At 46.0% G+C, this 19195-nt stretch overlaps 1 protein-coding gene across 1 annotated transcript in view; it reads right to left on the bottom strand.

Annotated features, from left to right (window-relative positions):
• GLI3 (GLI family zinc finger 3) overlaps nt 1–19195 on the bottom strand; it is a 265226-nt gene that overhangs the window by 12931 nt on the left and 233100 nt on the right. The window contains exons 10-11 of the mRNA XM_047097109.1: nt 2496–2645; nt 974–1138 (exon numbers count right to left, since the gene is read on the bottom strand). Of these exons, the coding sequence (XP_046953065.1) occupies nt 974–1138; nt 2496–2645 (315 nt within the window). The remainder of the gene's footprint in view (nt 1–973; nt 1139–2495; nt 2646–19195) is intronic.

Raw genomic sequence — 19195 nt, 5'->3', positions numbered from 1 at the left:
CTACAGGTAGACATGCTTTTTAAAACACAGGCAAAACAGGGGCACCTGGGTGGCTCAGTCGGTTGGGTGTCCGACTTCAGCTCAGGTCGTGATCTCACGGTTCGTGGGTTCAAGCCCTATATCGGGCTTTGTGCTGACAGCTCAGAACCCGGAGCCTGCTTCGGTTTCTGTGTCTCCCTCTCTCTCTCTGCCCCTTCCCTGCTTGTGCTCTGTCTCTCTCAAAAATGAATAAAAATTAAAAAAAAAACAAAACATAAGCAAAATAGTTTGGAATCATTTTCATTCTTACGCTCCTTCTGACATTTTGGGGGGATAAGTACCTACAAATAACAGCAACACAGCAAGAACCACCCATTAACCATGGGGCTTTTATTCAATATGCTGTCTTAAATGACTGACCAGCAACCATTCTGGCTTGCTGAGAATAGCTCTCCCAAGATCCTCTGGAATTGAGAATGTCTGGAAATCCTGTTTAGCCAAGGCTGGTTGCCCTGTGAAAGTCTTTTTGGATATAATGCATTTAAAGATACCACCTGGAGAAAGCAAACAAAAGTGGCTGTCTTAGCAGTAAGCTATCAGCTGTCAGCACACTGCTTCTGATCTATCCTGGGTGCTTACCGGGTCGTCCTCTGCATGGATCCTGCTATTCCAGGCGGAGCAAGCGGTAGCAATGCCACAGTTAAATGCTCCGACTGTTTGACCAGTAGGTGGCAGTTCTGAACAACGTGAGACTAGTCAGGGGTTTGAAGTTCCCTCCTGATCTGCATTCCTCGGCAAACCAGGCCCCTTTTCAGCCCCTACCTCTGAGGCTCCGGGCCCCCACCTGCAGCCGCAGCCAGTGCACGCTCATGCTGGGGATGGCAGACAGGAAATCAGACGGGATGGGCCTCCCCTCCGTGTGCATTGCCCACGAGGGCTCTTTGTTTGCACCACGAGCTCTGGGCCCAAAGAATGTCTCGTGGAGGAGCCTCACCTCATTGGAATGCGTCCTGTTTTGGTGCTTGGCGCGATCGGAGGCATTTGAGAAAGCCTTGTTGCAACCTTCGTGCTCACAGACGTACGGTTTCTCTCCAGTGTGGGATCTCAAGTGCGTTTTCAAGTTTTCTAGTCTCGAGTAGGCCTTTGTGCAACCTTCAAACTGGGGACAACAGGTAAATCTGCATTACTCCACACAATCCCGGCTTATGCCCAACAGTCCCTCAGAGTTGATGAAAGACTGACGTCTGGAGGGCCAGCAGCTTTTCAAAACCGAGGAACAAAAGTCCACTAAACTCTGCATTTATTGGGATTCAGATGGGGCTCAGTGCAGTTCAAGAGACTGCATTTTCTGGGCTCGTAAAAGTCCTGGAGGTCTTTTTTTTTTTTTTTTTTTAATAGACCACTCAATGTGCACAATGGGTTTCATTATCTGCTCACTGATCTCCTCAAATTCCCACTGATTTTAGATTCAGCACAAAGTTCACTAATATGGCTTTGTGTCCATACAAAGGCACGGAATTTGATCATGTTTGTAAAGGGCCTTTAAGATGTAAAGTGCAGGGCTGAGCAGTGCCCATGTGTTTGGAGGCACCTCAGGGAAAGAGGCTGAGTCCCAGCCACCCTGCGGGTCGATACCAGGCCATGGGGACAGACTAGGAAGGCAAAGAAAAACTCTCAAGTCATCTGGGTTATACTTTTAAAAGTGAACTCAAGTGTTTCAAGTCCAGGCTCGCACCTCCTTCTGCCCTCCGAGTCCTCCAGCGTGATGGGCATTTGTGCTGGGGCCGGCGTGGTGGTCACATGCTTATTCCCAGTGCCCGCCAGGGCGTCCCAGCCACTGCTGCCCACTTGCCACTCCGCACAGCTGTGCTGATGTGCTAGCTGCTTGCCAGCAGAGGCTGACTTTATATTTACCGTTCTTTAAATTAAATTAAATTAAATTAAATTAAATTAAATTAAATTAAGGGGCACCTGGGTGGCTCAGTCGGTTAAACGTCCAACTTCAGCTCAGGTCATGATCTCACGGTCCGTGAGTTCGAGCCCTGCGTTGGGCTCTGTGCTGACGGCTCAGAGCCTGGAACCTGCCTTTGGATTCTGGGTCTCCCTCTCTCTCGGCCCCTCCCCCGCCTCTCTCTCTCTCAAAAATAAACATTAAAAAATTAAAAAAATTTTTAAATTAAAAAATTGTCAGTTCCTTGGTTGCTCTGGACAAGTCTCAAAAGCACCCAAGAGGCACATGTGGCTCATGGCCACCTTGTTGGACAGCGCAGACGACTTCTACTATCCCCCAAAACGTGGCTGTTGCTCTCCACTTCTGGCGATCCCCCCATTTCAGAACCCCTTCTCAGAACTACCGGCATTCAACACAGACCCCCGTGCCTCCAGCCACCCAGCCGCACCCCCTCAGCTCGGTTCATCAGCATAGCATGTAGAGGCCCGTGGGTGACCCTGAACCCCAACCTGACACGCACTAGTGCCAGATGGCCCCAAGCCAGCAGCCTGTGCCGCACACTCACAGTGCATTTGTGAGGCTTCTCCCCCGTGTGTCTCCTCATGTGCACCACCAGCATGTACTGGGCTTTGAAGGGCTTCTGCTCTCTCGAGCAATCCAACCATCGGCACACGAATTCCTTCTTCTCACCATGAATATGGTCATTATTTATATGCTGGGGGTTGGAAAAAAAAGAAAGGGAGAGAGCAATGCAGGACTCCTTTCTGAAGGCTACAGAAGGGGGCGCAGAAAGTGCCCCCACCGGAGGCCCTAAGGAACATAAGACAATTTTATATACAAGTGATTTTGTGTCAGTTCGTATGTTTCTTAAACAAATCTGTGCACGCTTCATTTCTAAGTAGCAGGAGTCTCCCTGTTCGGAGGAAGCTGGGTGTCCCAGAAATGCCTCTGAAGGTGGGGGGGTTGTGAAATGAGGTGAGCCCGCACATCCTCGCTGGGCCTCTGCAAAGTGGCGGGTCTCATGGTCGACAGAGCAGCTGGGTGCTCCCCAGCTCGCACGCGCTCTGGGTCCCGGATTAGCGCTGTGGCTGAGACTGCAGACAACGGGAACACGAGCACACATGTGTGTGTGCACACCTGATTCTGCATAAAGGGCCAGCAAAAAACCAAAGCACCTTTTCAAACTACACTTTAGTTCCAATTTGTTCACAGACAAACGAACTAGATACCGAAGAGAACCAGGGAGCAACAAAATGCTTTAGTCTCAGGATCTTAGCCTTCCTCAGGGACAAAATAAAGGGATGGCTTCCCTAAGTGCTAAGGTTCTTTCCAGCTCTATGTAATTCTATTAACTTGGTTTTTAATATGAAGATAATTTCCCTGAACTCCTTAGCAATTCAAAGTTTTCAAATAATGTTAGGCTCCCTGGATTCACACCCCAAGACCCAGGAAACCTAAGGAAGCACCAGAGGCAGAGAAAGTTCTCAACTTGGATCCCATTTAGGTCAATTTAAATAAGATGATGATGTGATTTAAGTGTCCAGTTATGGGTTAGTGAGGAAAGCTGGGTCCTGGGTGGAACCTGTTGCTTTTATTCTCTGGTTACCCCACATCCTATTTGCCTTCATTTAAGGCTCTTGCAAGCCCTTTCTGAAACATCCACGGAAACCCCCCACAAATGAATCTGTTCAATGAGAGAACGCTCCCTTTGGGTTCCATGCACTGTGTGCTGTGACAGAACACTTAATTACTTTCTTGCTTAGGCTCCAGCTCCTGAATGAGTGGTCTCTGGGGGCCTGAGGGCAAGATGCCACCCTCAGTCGGCCTTTCTCCGTTCCTCCAGGAGGCGGCCCGCTAGAACAAATGACGTTGGTCCCACTTTCTGGAGTTGAAAAATGGGTGCGGGCAGAGAAAGGCAGTTGCTGTGAACTCTCTGTCGGAGAGTTGAGCAGCTGTCGGAAAGGTGGAAGAACCGAGGAGAGTGGGTGACTGAGCAGAGCACAGCGGGAGACAACCAGGGTCCTCTCAGAAGCGCTGCAAGCCACAAGGAAACCACCCAGAGTCACTTGGGTCCCCAAGGGTGTAGCAACCCAGGACACACAGACGTGGGTGTCCTCTGAAAAGCCAACTATCCTAAGTACTAGCATTTCTTAAAAGTTATGTATATGAGGGTATGAGGAGAACAGAGGTGCTGGACAGGGGACACCATGCTATCTTCAAATTTATGCTTCAAGCGCATCTTTGCGGCCCACACCTATCAGCCAGGACTGTCCTGAGGTATGCCAGAGCCCAGCCTTTAAGCCCACGGAACACACAAGGGCTCTGCAAACTCTCCTTTCCAGGGGAAACAGCTGCTGATCACACAAATCCATTCCCTAAACACTGCTCTTGGTTCACTTTCTCCCAAGTCATTGGAAATAAGCTACTTGGATTGAGGTACACGAAAAGAAAAAGGAGACAGGAGGGGAAGGAGGAAGGAGGAGAGGGGCAGGCTAAGCTGGAAAGCTGAATTAGAACCAGGGCTGAGACTCCTCCTGGAGGGCAGGATCCACATCTTTTAGCTTCTTATTCTCAGCAACAGACCAGTGTCCCTGGCACCTGGCAGGTCCTCGGTAAATATTTGCTGAATTGATTCGGACTCATGTGCACACTGAACTTTCGCTGGACAGAAGAGCTTGAACTTGATGCTCCTGCTGATCTAACTCAGCTTCATTTCACCTGGTATCCATACAACATGACTGCAAGTAAAGGGTTCTATTACTTGAAGATAACACACTCTCAAGAATTCAAAAGGATTTGAATGCTATGCAGACGTGAGCTCTACCCTGCTGGGTGGAGTAAGCGAATACAAGGTGAGTTCACTCTATTTTGCATGTACACTTCCTGGAGAGAACTGAGTGCTTGTTACCCAAGACTCCCAGGTCTCCGAGGGGAGACGTGTGGGGCTACCTGACCATGAGCTGGAAAATCAGAGTTTTCTGAGTGGATGCCGCATTTAAGCTGAGTCTCAAGTTTTCTAGAAACACTTTTTCTCATCAATTAACAAACTTTCCTGTACGATCTGCGATTGCAACGTTTTACTGGTCTCTCATGCGTTTACTGGGGCTGTATGTACTCGGGTCCACTCCACACCAGGCCCTGTGCCGGGGAATCAGACAGACATGCTTCCTGCCCTAAGGAAATGACAGTCTACCGGAGCCAAGCAGATAATGGCTTAAATTACCATATAATTATAGTTGTGATCAGTGTTATGAAAGGAAGTAAGAGGGTTTTCTAAAAATAATTAACAGGGGGTCTCAAATCTGTGTCCAAAGAGCAGGGTGAGTTTCTTCAATGACGTGGCAGGACCTAAGCGAGGGGCAGAGACCAGCCGGGTGTGCAGATCGGGAACGGGGTGGGGAGAAAGGGTCAGCACGGCAGAAAAGTGAGACCTGTGGGACAGAACCTGGTGCCTTTGAAGAATAGTGTGAGGAACATGCGTGGCAGGAGAGGATGGGTGGATGGGTCTAGCAGACACAGGAAGCTTCCAGCACTGCCACTGCGTGGTGCGGTAAGAAGGTAAGAGTTTCCATGGGCTGGGAGGATGCCGTTGAGGTAGGCGAGCTTGGGCCCACTTGGGATGCAGAGTGCTGGGTCAGATCACCAGCAGCACGACTGCAGGATACAACCTTGGACAGAACGTACGTCCAGAGAGCAGCACTTGGACGCCTGCCCCCAAGGACAGAGTACTAAGGTTAACGGGCCTTACTCGGGGCAGGGAGCTGGAATGAGCAACAGGGGAGGCATCAAGGGTGGCCAGTGAAGTCAGAGACTCCAGGAGGAGAGGGAAGGGGTCTGTTCCTCTGGGTGAGGTAACTGAGGAGAAGCCAACACCCCAGCAGCCCCCTCAAGTGCATGCCAAGCGACGGAAGGCTCTGAAGGAGAGGTTTAAACTGGAAGGCTGGGAAGTCACAGCAGCAGTCTACAAAGGTGTGGAGGGACCCGCTGCAAAGCTGGAGGAGAGAACTGACAAGGAGCTGGAGAGCACAGTGACTAAAAGATCCCCTTTTCTATTTATACCTCAACAACTCTCATTGATCTTGGCCTCTGGGACGATCTCTAACCCGGGGATCCCATGGAGGTCAGCCATTGGATCCCCACATGGGGAGGGACGCAGAAGAATCTGCACCAGGAATAGGAGTGACCTCACTTTCCCAAAGGTTAGCATCTTGGGGATTTTCCTTCTCGGTCCCTGTACAGGAGACCTGAGTTCCATCTCATATGCTTTTTATAATTTGCTGAAACTGCTCGAGTGAAAATTTGGAGTAAGACCACAAGTTATTTTTCTTGAAATGAGATCCTACCACCTCAGCCGGCAGGGCCCAGGTCCAAGTGCTGAGCACAGGACGTAATCAATTACTCTACAGAAATACGGATGCATCCTTCTGCCTGCTTGGGCAGCTCAAATACATTTTAAACTGAACACATTTCCTGGCCCTAGATTTCAAGTGAAAATTCAAATTCTAAGAAATCATAGATTTTACATGTCCATGGGTCCTAAATATTTACGTTTCTTTCCCAAGCTGCTTTGGCCTCTGTGGCGAGTGTCCACAGGAGGGCTCATCTTAGGGCGGACCCTATGCTACAGTGGGAAGAATGCGGGGTGGGCATCGGAAGATGCCTCCCAGATCAATTTCTGATGAGCTGTGTACCTTTGGACAGCTCAGTTCTCCCACTTGAACCTTGGTTTTCTTGTCTGTTAAATCTTGGTGATGAACCAGAGATCAGGTGTCGGCAAACAGTATCTGTAAAAAGCCAGACAGTCATCTATTTTAGGCTTTGGTGGTCAGAAGTTTGTAGGCACTCAAACTCCGTCGCTGTTTTAGGCGAACGGCCACAGACAACGTGTAAGTGAACAGGTACAGCTGTTTATTCTTGACACTGAGCAGTTCACATGTCAAGAAATATTCTTAAAATTTTTTTCAAGGGGCGCCTGGGTGGCTCAGTTGGTTGAGCGCCTGACTTCGGCTCAGGTCGTGATCTCATGGTTCATGAGTTCGAACCCCATATCGGGCTCACTGCTGTCAGCACAGAGCCCACTTCAGATCCTCTGTTCCACCTCCCACCCCTGCCGTGCTCTTGCTCTCAAAAACAAATAAAACATTAAAAAATATTTGTTTTCAACCATTTAAAACTGTAAAAACCATTCTTAGCTCAAGGGCTGTGCAAAATCATGCAGTGGGCCAGACCTTACCTGTGGACCATTGGTCTGCTCACCCCTGATTAGGTGATTTCACTCTCTTCCTTGGACTAGCAGAGCCCATGACATTCTTTTAAAAGTTTTCTTTATTTTGAGAGCAAGAGTATGGGCAGGGGAGGGGAAGGGAGAGGGAGAGCAAGAATCCCAAGCAGGGCCTGTGCTGTCAGTACAGAGCCCGATGCGGGGCTCGAACTCATGAACTGTGAGATCATGACCTGAGCCAGAATCAGGAGTCAGACGCTTAATCGACTGAGTCACCCAGGTGCCCCAGAGCCATGACTTTCTTGGTCAGACTGGCTCTCAAGCCTGAGGAAGTAAAATTAGAGGGAGGGAGGTTTCAGTGCAGGGAAAAGAAAAAGCCATGGGAAGGAAAAAAGCCAGGATCCTAGGCTAAACAAGGGAGGGACATAGGCCAGACAGACTCCCCCTGCATCGTGATCCTAGGATGGGGTGGATTTTGCTCAGCAAAATCCCAGGTAGCTAAGAAGGCTATACAGAGTGAATTCTTAACATTCCACAGACAGAATGATCCCATGTGAAGCTGGCCTGAAATTCAATGGGCATGTGTTTATTTGTGGTTTCATTGAACATTTGGCTTCCTCGCAGTGAAAACGTTAATCAAATATATAAATAATTTAATTGGGAGGGAAAATAATGCATGATTAAATTCCAAACTAATCCAACACAAAGACATGCAATTTGCCAGAGGCCCAAGCTCCAGAAAGAGATAGATGGTATAAATTACGGTGCTGTATGTCAGCTCTCTCAGCCGGGCCGCTCAAAACTCTCCCTGTCTGAACAAACAGGATGGGGATGCCAGGACCAGGCAACTGCCCCGAAAAGGCCGGGTCCCACCACACAGCCTCTCCATGATTCCATTTTCCAAGCGGTGTTGTAAGCCTTTGCCTCCGGAAATTGATGGCTGATGAAACAAATAATACATCTGAGGTGCCCAGAGCAAACCAGCCAAGTTGCTGTTTCCCCACTGAGATGTGTTTGCAGCAAGGTGAGCCAGGACCAGGCATGCATTCCCGTCTTGTCTGCTCCCCGTGGAGCCTCGGGGTGCAGAGGAAGGTGGGAGAAGTCTCTCTGTTGTCCACCTGGCCACGGAGGCAACCAGCTACTTGCAGCAGCCTCGGAGGCTTCAGTGCTGTGGGAAGAAAGACCCCGAAGGAAAATGGGGGAAGGGAAGCTTTTCTGTCACCATCAGCAAAATGGAAGCCACAATGGACTTCACGAAGCTAATCAGAACCCTTTCTTCTGGCTTCGTTATTTCACTCCCAGTAAAGAGCAGGCAGTTCCTCTGCAGTCTAATTGCTAACCCTTCAGATGAAATGCACGCGTGTGGTCTATCGACCCCGAATGTTCGCGGCTCTCCAAATAAAGCTGCTATTCAAGCGGTTCGTGAACCTTGGAAGCACACTGGTGCTTTCTATCTGCCTCCCTCTCCTTCTGCCAGATTCCCCGCCGATTCCCACTCAGAAAGCACAAGCTTTCTAGACGGGTAAGCAGCTTCCATCTGAGCAACTGGGCGCGAGGTGGGTGTGGAAGCTTCTCTCATCCCCGTTCAAACTCTGCCAGCGTGTAGCACACTGGTCAGCAGACAAAGTCCTTAAATCAGAGGCGCCTGGGTGGCTCAGTCGGTTAAGCGTCTGACTTCGGCTCAGGTCATGATCTCACGGTTTGTGGGTTTGAGCCCTGCGTTGGGCTCTGTGCTGACAGCTCTGGAGCCCGCTTTGGATTCTGTGTCTCCCTGTCTCTTTCTGCCCCTCCCCCACTTGCACTCTCTCTCTCTCTCTCTCTCTGAAAACTGAACATGAAAAAACCTGTTTTTTAAAATTAAAGTCTTTAAATCAGACAGCTCCTTAACATCAAGAAGGTAAACTCCCACTGTCGTAATGAAAATGTTACCGTTAACACCCACTGAAAACCAGGGACTGCAGGAAATGTAAAAACTTGGGACCCAACCCTCACCACCATGTCCACATGGCTCCCCTGTGCATATACCTTACACACCAGTCTTTCTGTCAGTTTCTACTGTTTCTCAGATAACACAGAATCTTGCCACCGATGTAAAAGGCTTCCACAAAGTGCGCTGCCGCCAAGTTTTTCACAGCACCGGGTACGAGTAACAAGCGGACCGCGCGGTCTTCAGTAGAACGGCGCTCAAGTCGGATCTCTCTCCACACAAACCCATGTACGTAGGTATGTACAAACACACACATGGAGACACACATACACAGCACCCCTGCTTTGACGGAAAAGAAAATAAAGACTCAGAAAGTAGTGTATCTCATATACGAATGCTCAAGACAATGGAACTTGCATTATGGGCTTGCAGGTGGTTGGGTTCACTGAAGCCTGGGGACTCTTTCTGATTCATCCCTTTGCTACATTTCTCTGTTATCTTAACCCACGAACACTCCATGTGTTTTGGGTTTGATGCCATGGTTTTATTTTATTTTATTTTATTTTATTTTATTTTAATTTCATTATTTTTTAAATGTTTATTTTTGAGAGAGAGAGAGAGAGAGAGAGACAGAGCACAAGCAGGGGAGGGGCAGAGAGAGAGGGAGACACAGAATTTGAAGCAGGCTCCAGAGCTGTCAGCACAGAGCCCAGCATGAGGCTCGAACCCACAAACTGCGAGATCATGACCTGAGCCGGTCGGACACTTAACCGACTGAGCCACACAGGTGCCCCTTCGTGTTTTAAAACCGAAGGAAACAGAAGCGAAACCCTGCCTTCTCAGAAACTAGAAATGTTCAATTCTAAATCTTTTTGCATGGCCACCAGGTGAGCTCATAACCTAGGCTTGAGCCGGTGAATACATTTAACAGAATTCAATCATTTATTAACTTTTAGGGATTTGCTGAGGACGTAGGTTGAAGAGGCCCCCTATTCTGGTAGAGGATGGGCTATAAGCAGCTAAACAATTTTAAATAAGCTCCATTTTCAGTTTGAATCTTGACTTTATATTATCGATCTATAACAGCTGATCCTTGAACAACACAGGATTTAGGGGTGCCGAGACAGTGCACAGTAAAAAATCCACATGGAAGTTTTGACTCCTCAAAAACTTGACTGGAAGCCTTACTGATATTATGTTAATATTATGCGTAATCAGTCAATTAACACACGTTTTGCATGTTATGTGTATTATATACTGTCTTTTTACAATAAAGTAAGCTGGAGAAAAGAAAATGTTATTGAGAAAATCATAAGAGAAAATACATTTATGGTGTTGCACTATATTTCTTGAAAAAAATCCACATAGGGGCGCCTGGGTGGCTCAGTCGGTTAGACGTCCGACTTCAGCCCAGGTCACGATCTCGCGGTCCGTGAGTTCGAGCCCCGCGTCAGGCTCTGGGCTGATGGCTCAGAGCCTGGAGCCTGCTTCTGATTCTGTGTCTCCCTCTCTCTCTGCCCCTCGCCTGTTCATGCTCTGTCTCTCTCTGTCTCAAAAATAAATAAACGTTAAAAAAAAATTAAAAAAAAAAAAGAATAAACTTTAAAAAAAAAAAAAAAAGAAAAGAAAAAAATCCACATATAAGTGGACCCACACGGTTCAAACCCATGTTGTTCAAGAGTCAACTGTACTATCTCTTAGTAGTCCAGAAATATTTCTGCAAAAGAGAGAGGAAAAAATAATTTATAACGGATTAAAGCTTAATTTTCATTAAAGCTGATTTAAGAAACTGAAATTGCTTGTCTCCAAGAGACTGCAAGAATCCTTCAAACCTTTCATCTGAAAGGAGACATACGCCTTCTTGTTTTGTGTATTCTGTCACACATGGGCCATTGCTGGAAAGTTGTACAACTGTCGTTGACACAGATTCCATTAGCAGTACCCTATGTTCGGATTTCTAACGGCATTGCTAGGCAGAAGCAGAGAAAGGCAGCAGCCTCAGACTATCAGAGCTGAAATAGGCCCTTTATCTCTATATGCACTTTAATTTTAGATAAATAAAATAATTCAAATGGTTTTGTTGGCACCCATCAATCTTCCTAACAGTATGTGATGCTTGCTGTAGGAGGGATCTCCACGAAGACCTCACAACACAATTGTTTGAATCCATGCTGGTTTATACAAGTATTCCAGCCACTTTCTAGTTTTCTGATATAACTAAAAAATTACACAGAGAAATATCAAAAGGACTCAACACGTTGGGTAAAAAACAGCATTCTCTTCTTTTTTCTGGTTTATGAATATTAAGAATTAGGTAGAGATAAAAAGCAAAAGTCCGCTTCCTGGTTAACAGGGAATAAACGAAGGGGCGCCCAGGTGCCTTAGTCGGTTGAGCGTCCGACTTCGGCTCAGGTCATGATCTTGTGGTTTGTGAGTTTGAGCCCCATTGTCGGGCTCTGTGCTGACAGCTCGGAGCCTGGAGCCTGCTTCAGATTCTGTGACTCCCTCTCTCTCTGCCCCTCCCCTGCTCATGCTCTCTGTCTCTCAAAAAATAAACATTAAAAAAAATTAAAACAAAAAAAGAAGGAATAAATGAATGGAGTCCTTCTGACAGGTATTCAAATCTTGTCTGTTTCAAGGCACAAATCTGTAACAAAACTATTTTCTTTTATGTGTGAGGAAGACAAAGTTCTTTAAGAGAAGGCAAATGTCAGACAAAGGGCCTCGCAATGTTGCAATTAGACAATGGAAACTAACTTAAGATACCACCCTCAGTGCCACCCTGACCCCGTTGGCTGGAGGTATGCTCCACGCACTGGAGCTCCATCACATTCCCCCTCAAAGTGAAAGGAATGATGTTCCGACACCTGTTACGACGTGGGTGAACCCAAACAATATGCTAAGCGAAAGAAGGCAGTCACAAAAGGACTCAGATTGTATGATTCCATTTATACGAATGCCCATAATAAATAGGCAGGTCTCTATAGAAACAAGGTACACTAGGGGCGCCTGGCTGGCTCAGTGGGTAAAGCATGCGACTCTTGATCTTGGGGTTGTAAGTTCGAGCCCCACGTTGGGTGCAGGAATTACTTAAAAATAAAATCTTTTCAAGAAGAAAAAAAAAAAGAAAGAAAGAAAGAAGGAAGGTAGACTAGTGGTTACCTGTGGCTGCAAAGAGACTGGGAGATGGGGTTTCTTTCTTTCTAATGAAAACATTGTAAAATTGATTGAGGGGATGGTTGCGCAACTCTGTGTTTATATCAAAATACGCTGAGTTGTATACTTTAAATTTTTCTTAATGTTTATTTATCTTTGAGAGAAAGAGACAGACAGAACGTGAGTGGAGGAGGGGCAGAGAGAGAGGGAGGCACAGAATAGGAAGCAGGCTCCAGGCTCTGAGCTGTCATCACAGAGCCCGAAGTGGGGCTCGAACCCACGAGCCATGATATCATGACCTGAGCCAAAGTCAGATGCTTAACCAACTGAGCCACCCACGTGCCCCTGAGTTGTATACTTTAAATGGGTGAATCACATGGTATATGAGGTAGGGTTTCCCTAGTGTAGTGGTTAACATGTTTGCCTCACACAAGGTATAGTAAGTGTATGTCAATAAAGATGTTACCCTCTCCTCCCTCCAAAAAAAAAAAAAAAAAAAAAAAGAAAAAAAAAAGAAAACCATGAAAGTGTGCATTTGAACACTTTGAACAGCAGGGGTTTGAACTGCATGGGTCCACTTACATGCAGACTTTTTACAGTACATTATTATAAATTTATTTTCTCTTCCTTATGACTTTCTTAATACCATTTTCTTTTTTCTAGCTTACCTTATCATAAGAATACAGTAAATAATACATGTGCAAAATATGTGCTAATCAACTATTTATGTTCTTGGTAAGGCTTCTAGTCAACATTAGGCTATTCGTAGTTTAGTTTTGGGAGAGACAAAAGCTATGCACAGATTTTCCACTGCATGGAGGGTCAGTGCCCCAACCCCTGTGTCGTTCAAGGGTCTACTGTACTTGGTGATGGACTTTGGTGACAGGGGATTGTGGGTGGACAGAGGAAAAGTGGTTGAGAAATGGATCTGACTTTCTCCTGCATCCATCCCCAGACAGAGTAGGGGTTGGGCCTAGCAAATGGTTTCTCTGGCAGCACCAGGCTGTACCTTAATCATAACTTCTATTACAGAATTAACACACACACACACACACACACACACACACACGATCCACAGACAGAGTCAAAATAGAACATACTTCAATGATACAGTATTTCCTGGTGGATTTCATACTGGACTCAGAGTTAACAACCTGAGAATGTCACATAAGTGACAACTTCTCTGTATATACCTTCCTCATCTTTCAAGTTGTAGAGATGAGTAGAAAGACGGAGAAAAGGGAACTCTGTGCAGAGATGGAAGCAACACTAAAACATCCTACGCTTGTATTATTTCAAGTGAGTTCATGCAAAATAGTGCATGATTTGAAAAATCTGTTATTTTCTAATGCATTATATAGTTTAAATTTTTTTTTTTCAACGTTTATTTATTTTTGGGGCAGAGAGAGACAGAGCATGAACGGGGGAGGGGCAGAGAGAGAGGGAGACACAGAATCAGAAACAGGCTCCAGGCTCTGAGCCATCAGCCCAGAGCCTGACGCGGGGCTCGAACTCAAGGACCGCGAGATCGTGACCTGGCTGAAGTCGGACGCTCAACCGACTGCGCCACCCAGGCGCCCCTAATGCATTATATAGTTTAACATGTACTAAAATCTCATGGCAAATTCAAGGGTAGTCAATTCAGAATTTTTATATTTTTGGTTTTGTTGTTACCTTGAATTATAAAATTACCAGGTGTAAATGTCTCATTTGCGATATAACTGACCTGGCTTGTATCTTCTCCCACTCCAGAAGTGTGGCAGGTACTGGCTCAGAATCATGTATACACACGATAGTATACTGGCTTCATAGTAAGATGACCTAACACCACAGGAAATTTTCATTTTTGAGAAGAATTTTTAAAAAGTAAAATGTAAGCGTTAATATAGATTAATGTTATTCATATTACTTAGTTAAAAGGAAAACATCTTCATTCTTGAAAATGGGTTCAGGGCCTCTAACTCCTTGTAAGGATTGTAAAAGTTCTTGATCTCTTATAGTTTTGTTCTCTGAACTCTAAATTATTTTACAGGGGTGGCTCAGTCAGTTGAGTGTCTGACTTCGGCTCAGGTCATGATCTCATGGTCCGTGACTTCGAGCCCCGCATTGGGCTCACTGCTGTCAGCTCAGAGCCTGCTTTGGATCTTCCTCCCACCCCCTAGCCACCCCCCCTCCACCACACCCCTGCACCTTTCCCACTGAGCGCTCTGTCAAAAAATAAACATTAAAAAAAATTTCACAAAACATAAATGTAACTCTTCTCTTTTAAGAAGGTTCTCTTATAGTTTAATAAGGTGTTTTGTTAAACAAACAAAAAACCTTTTGAGAACTTTTCTGGAAGGGCCAGCATTTAAATCCCACCAAGATTTCAAAAAGAGAGGTAAAGTGGTTTCATCGCACCTTTCAAATTACTTTCTTTCTACAAATTACATCCTTTGTACAAATTACTGGGCACATTTTGTTTTTTACCTTATTCTTTCAAATACCAACTTTTGTTTGAGGCAAAATAACAATAAAAATACAAACGTGTCTTAAGGAGATGGACTGGGGGCCCAGTTGCCAAAAAGACAAATAGAAAGAGTTAAGCAAGTAAAGATTTAGGATTTATTAACACCCGTCTAGAAATAAGACTGCTAACTGCAGACAGGCAAGATAATCTTAGTTGTGTCATCACGGGATGAAACAGTTTGGAAAACCAATCTCCAAAACACATTTTTTAAATTTTTCATCTTTTTGCAATGAGCCAATCCACCAAATACAGTGAGTGCCAACGTTTCTGATCACAGCACTAGCTCCCAAGACACCGTGTGAAAGCCCCACCTTCTGGTTCTTCAACTGGCTCTAGACTAAGGCCACAGGGCCCAGGAAAGATGGCCAGAAAATGCATCCTTAGTCACTCATAGGAATGGATCATCCCTACAAACCCAGTGTATCTGGAAAGTGTTACCATCCACAGTAATGGCAGATATCACCAAATTAAAGATTTCAAAAGTCTAACTGTGTCCCCAGGATTAAAATCCTCCCACCCTATGGACCTGGATTTTGGCCATGAAGAGAAAAGAAGGTTAATGGGTAGTTTCTCTGTATAATAATAATTCCTGCTAGTTTTTGTAGAGTAGTTGTATTCTTCAACCTATAGTCAAAGCAATTCTTTTGTTATAAACTTTAAAAGGTAGGTTGGATTGGTACAATAATATAATGGCAATTATAACAGGACTCCTTGCACTTCTAATTTTAAGGAGTTTAATGCTTACACACACACACACACACACACACACACACACACACACACACCCATACACATGATGAAGGAAGACTCAATTTTAAAGTCTCCCTGAATGCAAAAAGGTAGATGTAAACTGTTCCTGTTTGAGATGGAAGACAGAAAGAGTTTCCATTATCTAGAAGCAGAAAAAATTTTAGCCTTTAATTAGTTCTTAATTTTTATGATCTTGGCCATCCACATGGAGCATATGGGCACTGCCCTTTGGAAAGAGCCTGAATATATAGTGTGGTTGTGAGGACATTTGAAATTCAAGAATACAGGGGCGCCTGGGTGGTGCAGTCGGTTAAGCGTCCGACTTCAGCCAGGTCACGATCTCACGGTCCGTGAGTTCGAGCCCCGCGTCGGGCTCTGGGCTGATGGCTCAGAGCCTGGAGCCTGTTTCCGATGCTGTGTCTCCCTCTCTCTCTGCCCCTCCCCCGTTCATGCTCTGTATCTCTCTGTCCCAAAAATAAATAAACGTTGAAAAAAAAATTTAAAAAAAGAAATTCAAGAATACAATAAACACAGAGGAGTAAAGATGAGACAGGATTTGAATGGGTGGTCTCTCTTCACCGCCCTTATAAAAGTGTCTATGCTCCATCCACATTACTGAAGACTGATTCTGGACATTACAACAATTGGCCTTGAAACTGGCATACTGTCTTACAAACTCTTATTCATTTTATTTATTCATTTTTTAAGGCTTACTTATTTTGAGAGAGAGAGCAAGAGAGCCAGCATGCATGGGGGAGGGGCAAAGAGAGAGGGGCAGAGAGAGAGAGGGAGAGAGAATCCCAAGCAGGCTCCACGGTTCCAGCACAGAGCCCAATGCGGGGCTTGATCCCACGAACTGTGAGATCATGACCTGAGCTGAAATCAAGAGTCGGATGCTTAGCTCACTGAGCCACCCAGATGCCCCTTTGATAAATTTTTAAACCCTAATTTTGAGGTCTAAAATATTTGTCAAAATAATGACAGATACAATAAAATATGTTTGAATTTCAAATGAAAGTCTATTTTTAACATTTGGAGAAAAGTCCAGACTCTTTTTTCCTGGGATCCTTTGAAGACATGAGGCAGACAGTTATTCTGGTGCCAGCCCAGACCCAACCTCGTCCCTGAGGGTTTCTGCCCACTACACTGCTAGGGGAGGTTCCTGCCTGAAAAGTGCTGGGAGTCTTCCTTCAGAGTCAATGGGAGTTTAGGTGAGTGTGTGTGTATGTGTGCAAAGTAGGGGTGGGGGCTGCTAATGACAGAAACCCAGGCAAATCTCAAGAGCTATTGGAAGAAAGGAAGGAGGCAGGCAAGCAGGCAAAATTATCCACTTGGAAATCTGCCCACAAGTCCCCGCTGAGCTGACTTATTCATTCACTATTAACTCAATGCTTATTTATGATATCACAGTTACTGTGCTAAACCCTGAAGAGGCAACACTGAGTAAGACATGTCCACTGGATTTCGTCCAAGAGTGGCTGTTGGAATGCAGAAAGGAGCGCTGTTTAAAAATTAGCTTTCACATCATGGACACCATTGTAAATAAAAAGCAAGCCACCCAAAGGAATGCACCACCCTCTTCCTTCCCTCACGGCCCCACATGACAGAAAACTAGTAAGCTCAAGGCCCCTGGCTTAGCCAGTTTGTCTTAGCAAAACAGGATGGAAGGGACATCTCCACGTTAGCAAGCTTTTCAACGTGTGGAACTTTTCCGCCACTCTTCAATGAACTCTTATTCACCCTGGCGTACAGGACCCCTTCGAAACATCTTAGTTCCTATTGCTGGCACATGTGAGTATATAAGAATAAAATATCCTGTATGATATGGGCACATGCTAACTATTCCATATGCAGATTGTAATTTCCTTTATCATGTCAGTAGAAAGCATAGAGTTTATAGAAAGAACATTGGTCCAGGCATTAGGATATAGGAATTCATTCGTATACTGGGGGCAAGACAAGAAGAGTAAGGCATGTGCACTGTGTCTGAGATAATATTTGAAGTGGGGTGAGTGGGAAACAAGTGGTTTAACTACAGTGGTGACAGAATGAGGTCAGGGCAGGCTTCACATGCAGGTAAATGAGCTGAATCCAAAATAAAGAGAGGGAACCCGGCACAGAGAAAAGTGTATCCCAGAGGAGAGAGAGCTACAGAGGTCCAGGGTCAAGGAAGATCATGATGTGTTGGCAAATGCCACTGAGTGTGGGCTGAGTGTGTAAACACACACGTGTGCATGTATATAGTACAGGGGGACACATGTGTGTATGTACATAGTACAGGGGGATGAGTGTATGTGTCCGTGTGCACGTACGTGTATATAGTACAGGAGGGGTGTGTGTGTGTGCATGTACATAGTAAAGGGAAATGTGTGTGCACGTGTGCATGTACATGTATATAGTACAGGAGGGGTGTGTGTGTGCGCGCGTGTGTGTGCATGTACATAGTACCGGGGGATGAATGTATGTGTGTGTGCATGTGCATGTATATAGTACAGGAGGGGTGTGTGTGTATGTGTGTGTGTGGGTGCATGTGCATAGTACAGGGGGCTGAGTGTGCGTGCCTGTGTGTGCATGTACATAGTGCAGGAAGGGTGTGCGTGTGTGCATGTACACAGGAAGGGTGAGTGTGTGCGCGCATAGGTGCATGTCCATGTACATAATACAGGAGGGGTGAGGGAGGGAGCTGGGAGTATACTGCAACAGGACTTCTGCTACCACCTAGGCTGGTGCAAAACCACGAGGGGTGCCGGATGCTCTAAGGCACCTATGCCCCAGACAGCCACCAAGAGGATGGAGAGAAAGAGCTAGATTGAGAGACAATTTGGGATAGTTTGTGGATGGTGAATTAGAGAGAGAAGGAACAGATAATACTCAAATTTCTAGCTTGAGAGATTCTGGGAGAATTTGAAAGAGATGATGTTTCTGTTTGGGGCAAGACATAATGCAAGTACCTCCAGGACATCTCCATAAGGACATCCGGCAAAGAAGACAAGTCTAAAGATTTAAGAATCTGAGAAAGGCCTAACCGAAGGAGGAGGGCAGCCCCTTTCCCCACGCCATATTATCTTTGGTGACCCCCACACACAGAATCTTAAGGACTTCACAAAGGCCAACGTGAAAGACCCTGACCTATGGAGACTTTGCGGAGGATGAAGGAAGTCACTGGAGATGATGAGAAACCAGTGTTTAAGAAACAGAATGAAACAGAAGTGGAAGAGGGACAAAGGAGACTGCATGCAATGGTGGGGAAGGGGGTGCCCTGCGTATATCCGGAGAACCCCCGGGCATAAGCTAAGACAACAAAAGTTAGGCTTTCTAGCAGCAACAGATTCCCAGCTGTAGTATGTTTTAGGGAATCAGATAGGGAAGAGAGCATCATGGGGGAGCTTGGAGCTTCCGAAGGACAAGTGGACCATGTGTAACTCCCATGCTGGAAGGGACTAAAGAACATTGACAGAGACCACAAGTGTCCATTATTACAAGCTCTTTGCTGTTTTGGACCCTCCGTGATTCCCCTGAGCTGTCCGTAAAATTCCATTCTTCGTAACAGCCTTTCGTCAAGGAGGCCTGCAGGGCTGGAGAAGCAAAGATTGCTCCCCGCATCTTGCAGCATGGTCACCAGGGGCTGAGTGCCCGCAAGACGGGATGGACGGGGTGTGGGTGGGGGACACATGAGACCTGGCCCCTGCAGCACACGGAAGC

The sequence above is a fragment of the Lynx rufus genome, unplaced genomic scaffold, assembly GCF_022079265.1.
Source record: "Lynx rufus isolate CCGP_SWC_20201006 ecotype Redwood Valley unplaced genomic scaffold, mLynRuf1.p SCAF_4, whole genome shotgun sequence".
Lineage (NCBI taxonomy): Eukaryota > Metazoa > Chordata > Mammalia > Carnivora > Felidae > Lynx > Lynx rufus.
This window is presented reverse-complemented; position numbering and strand designations above follow the sequence as displayed.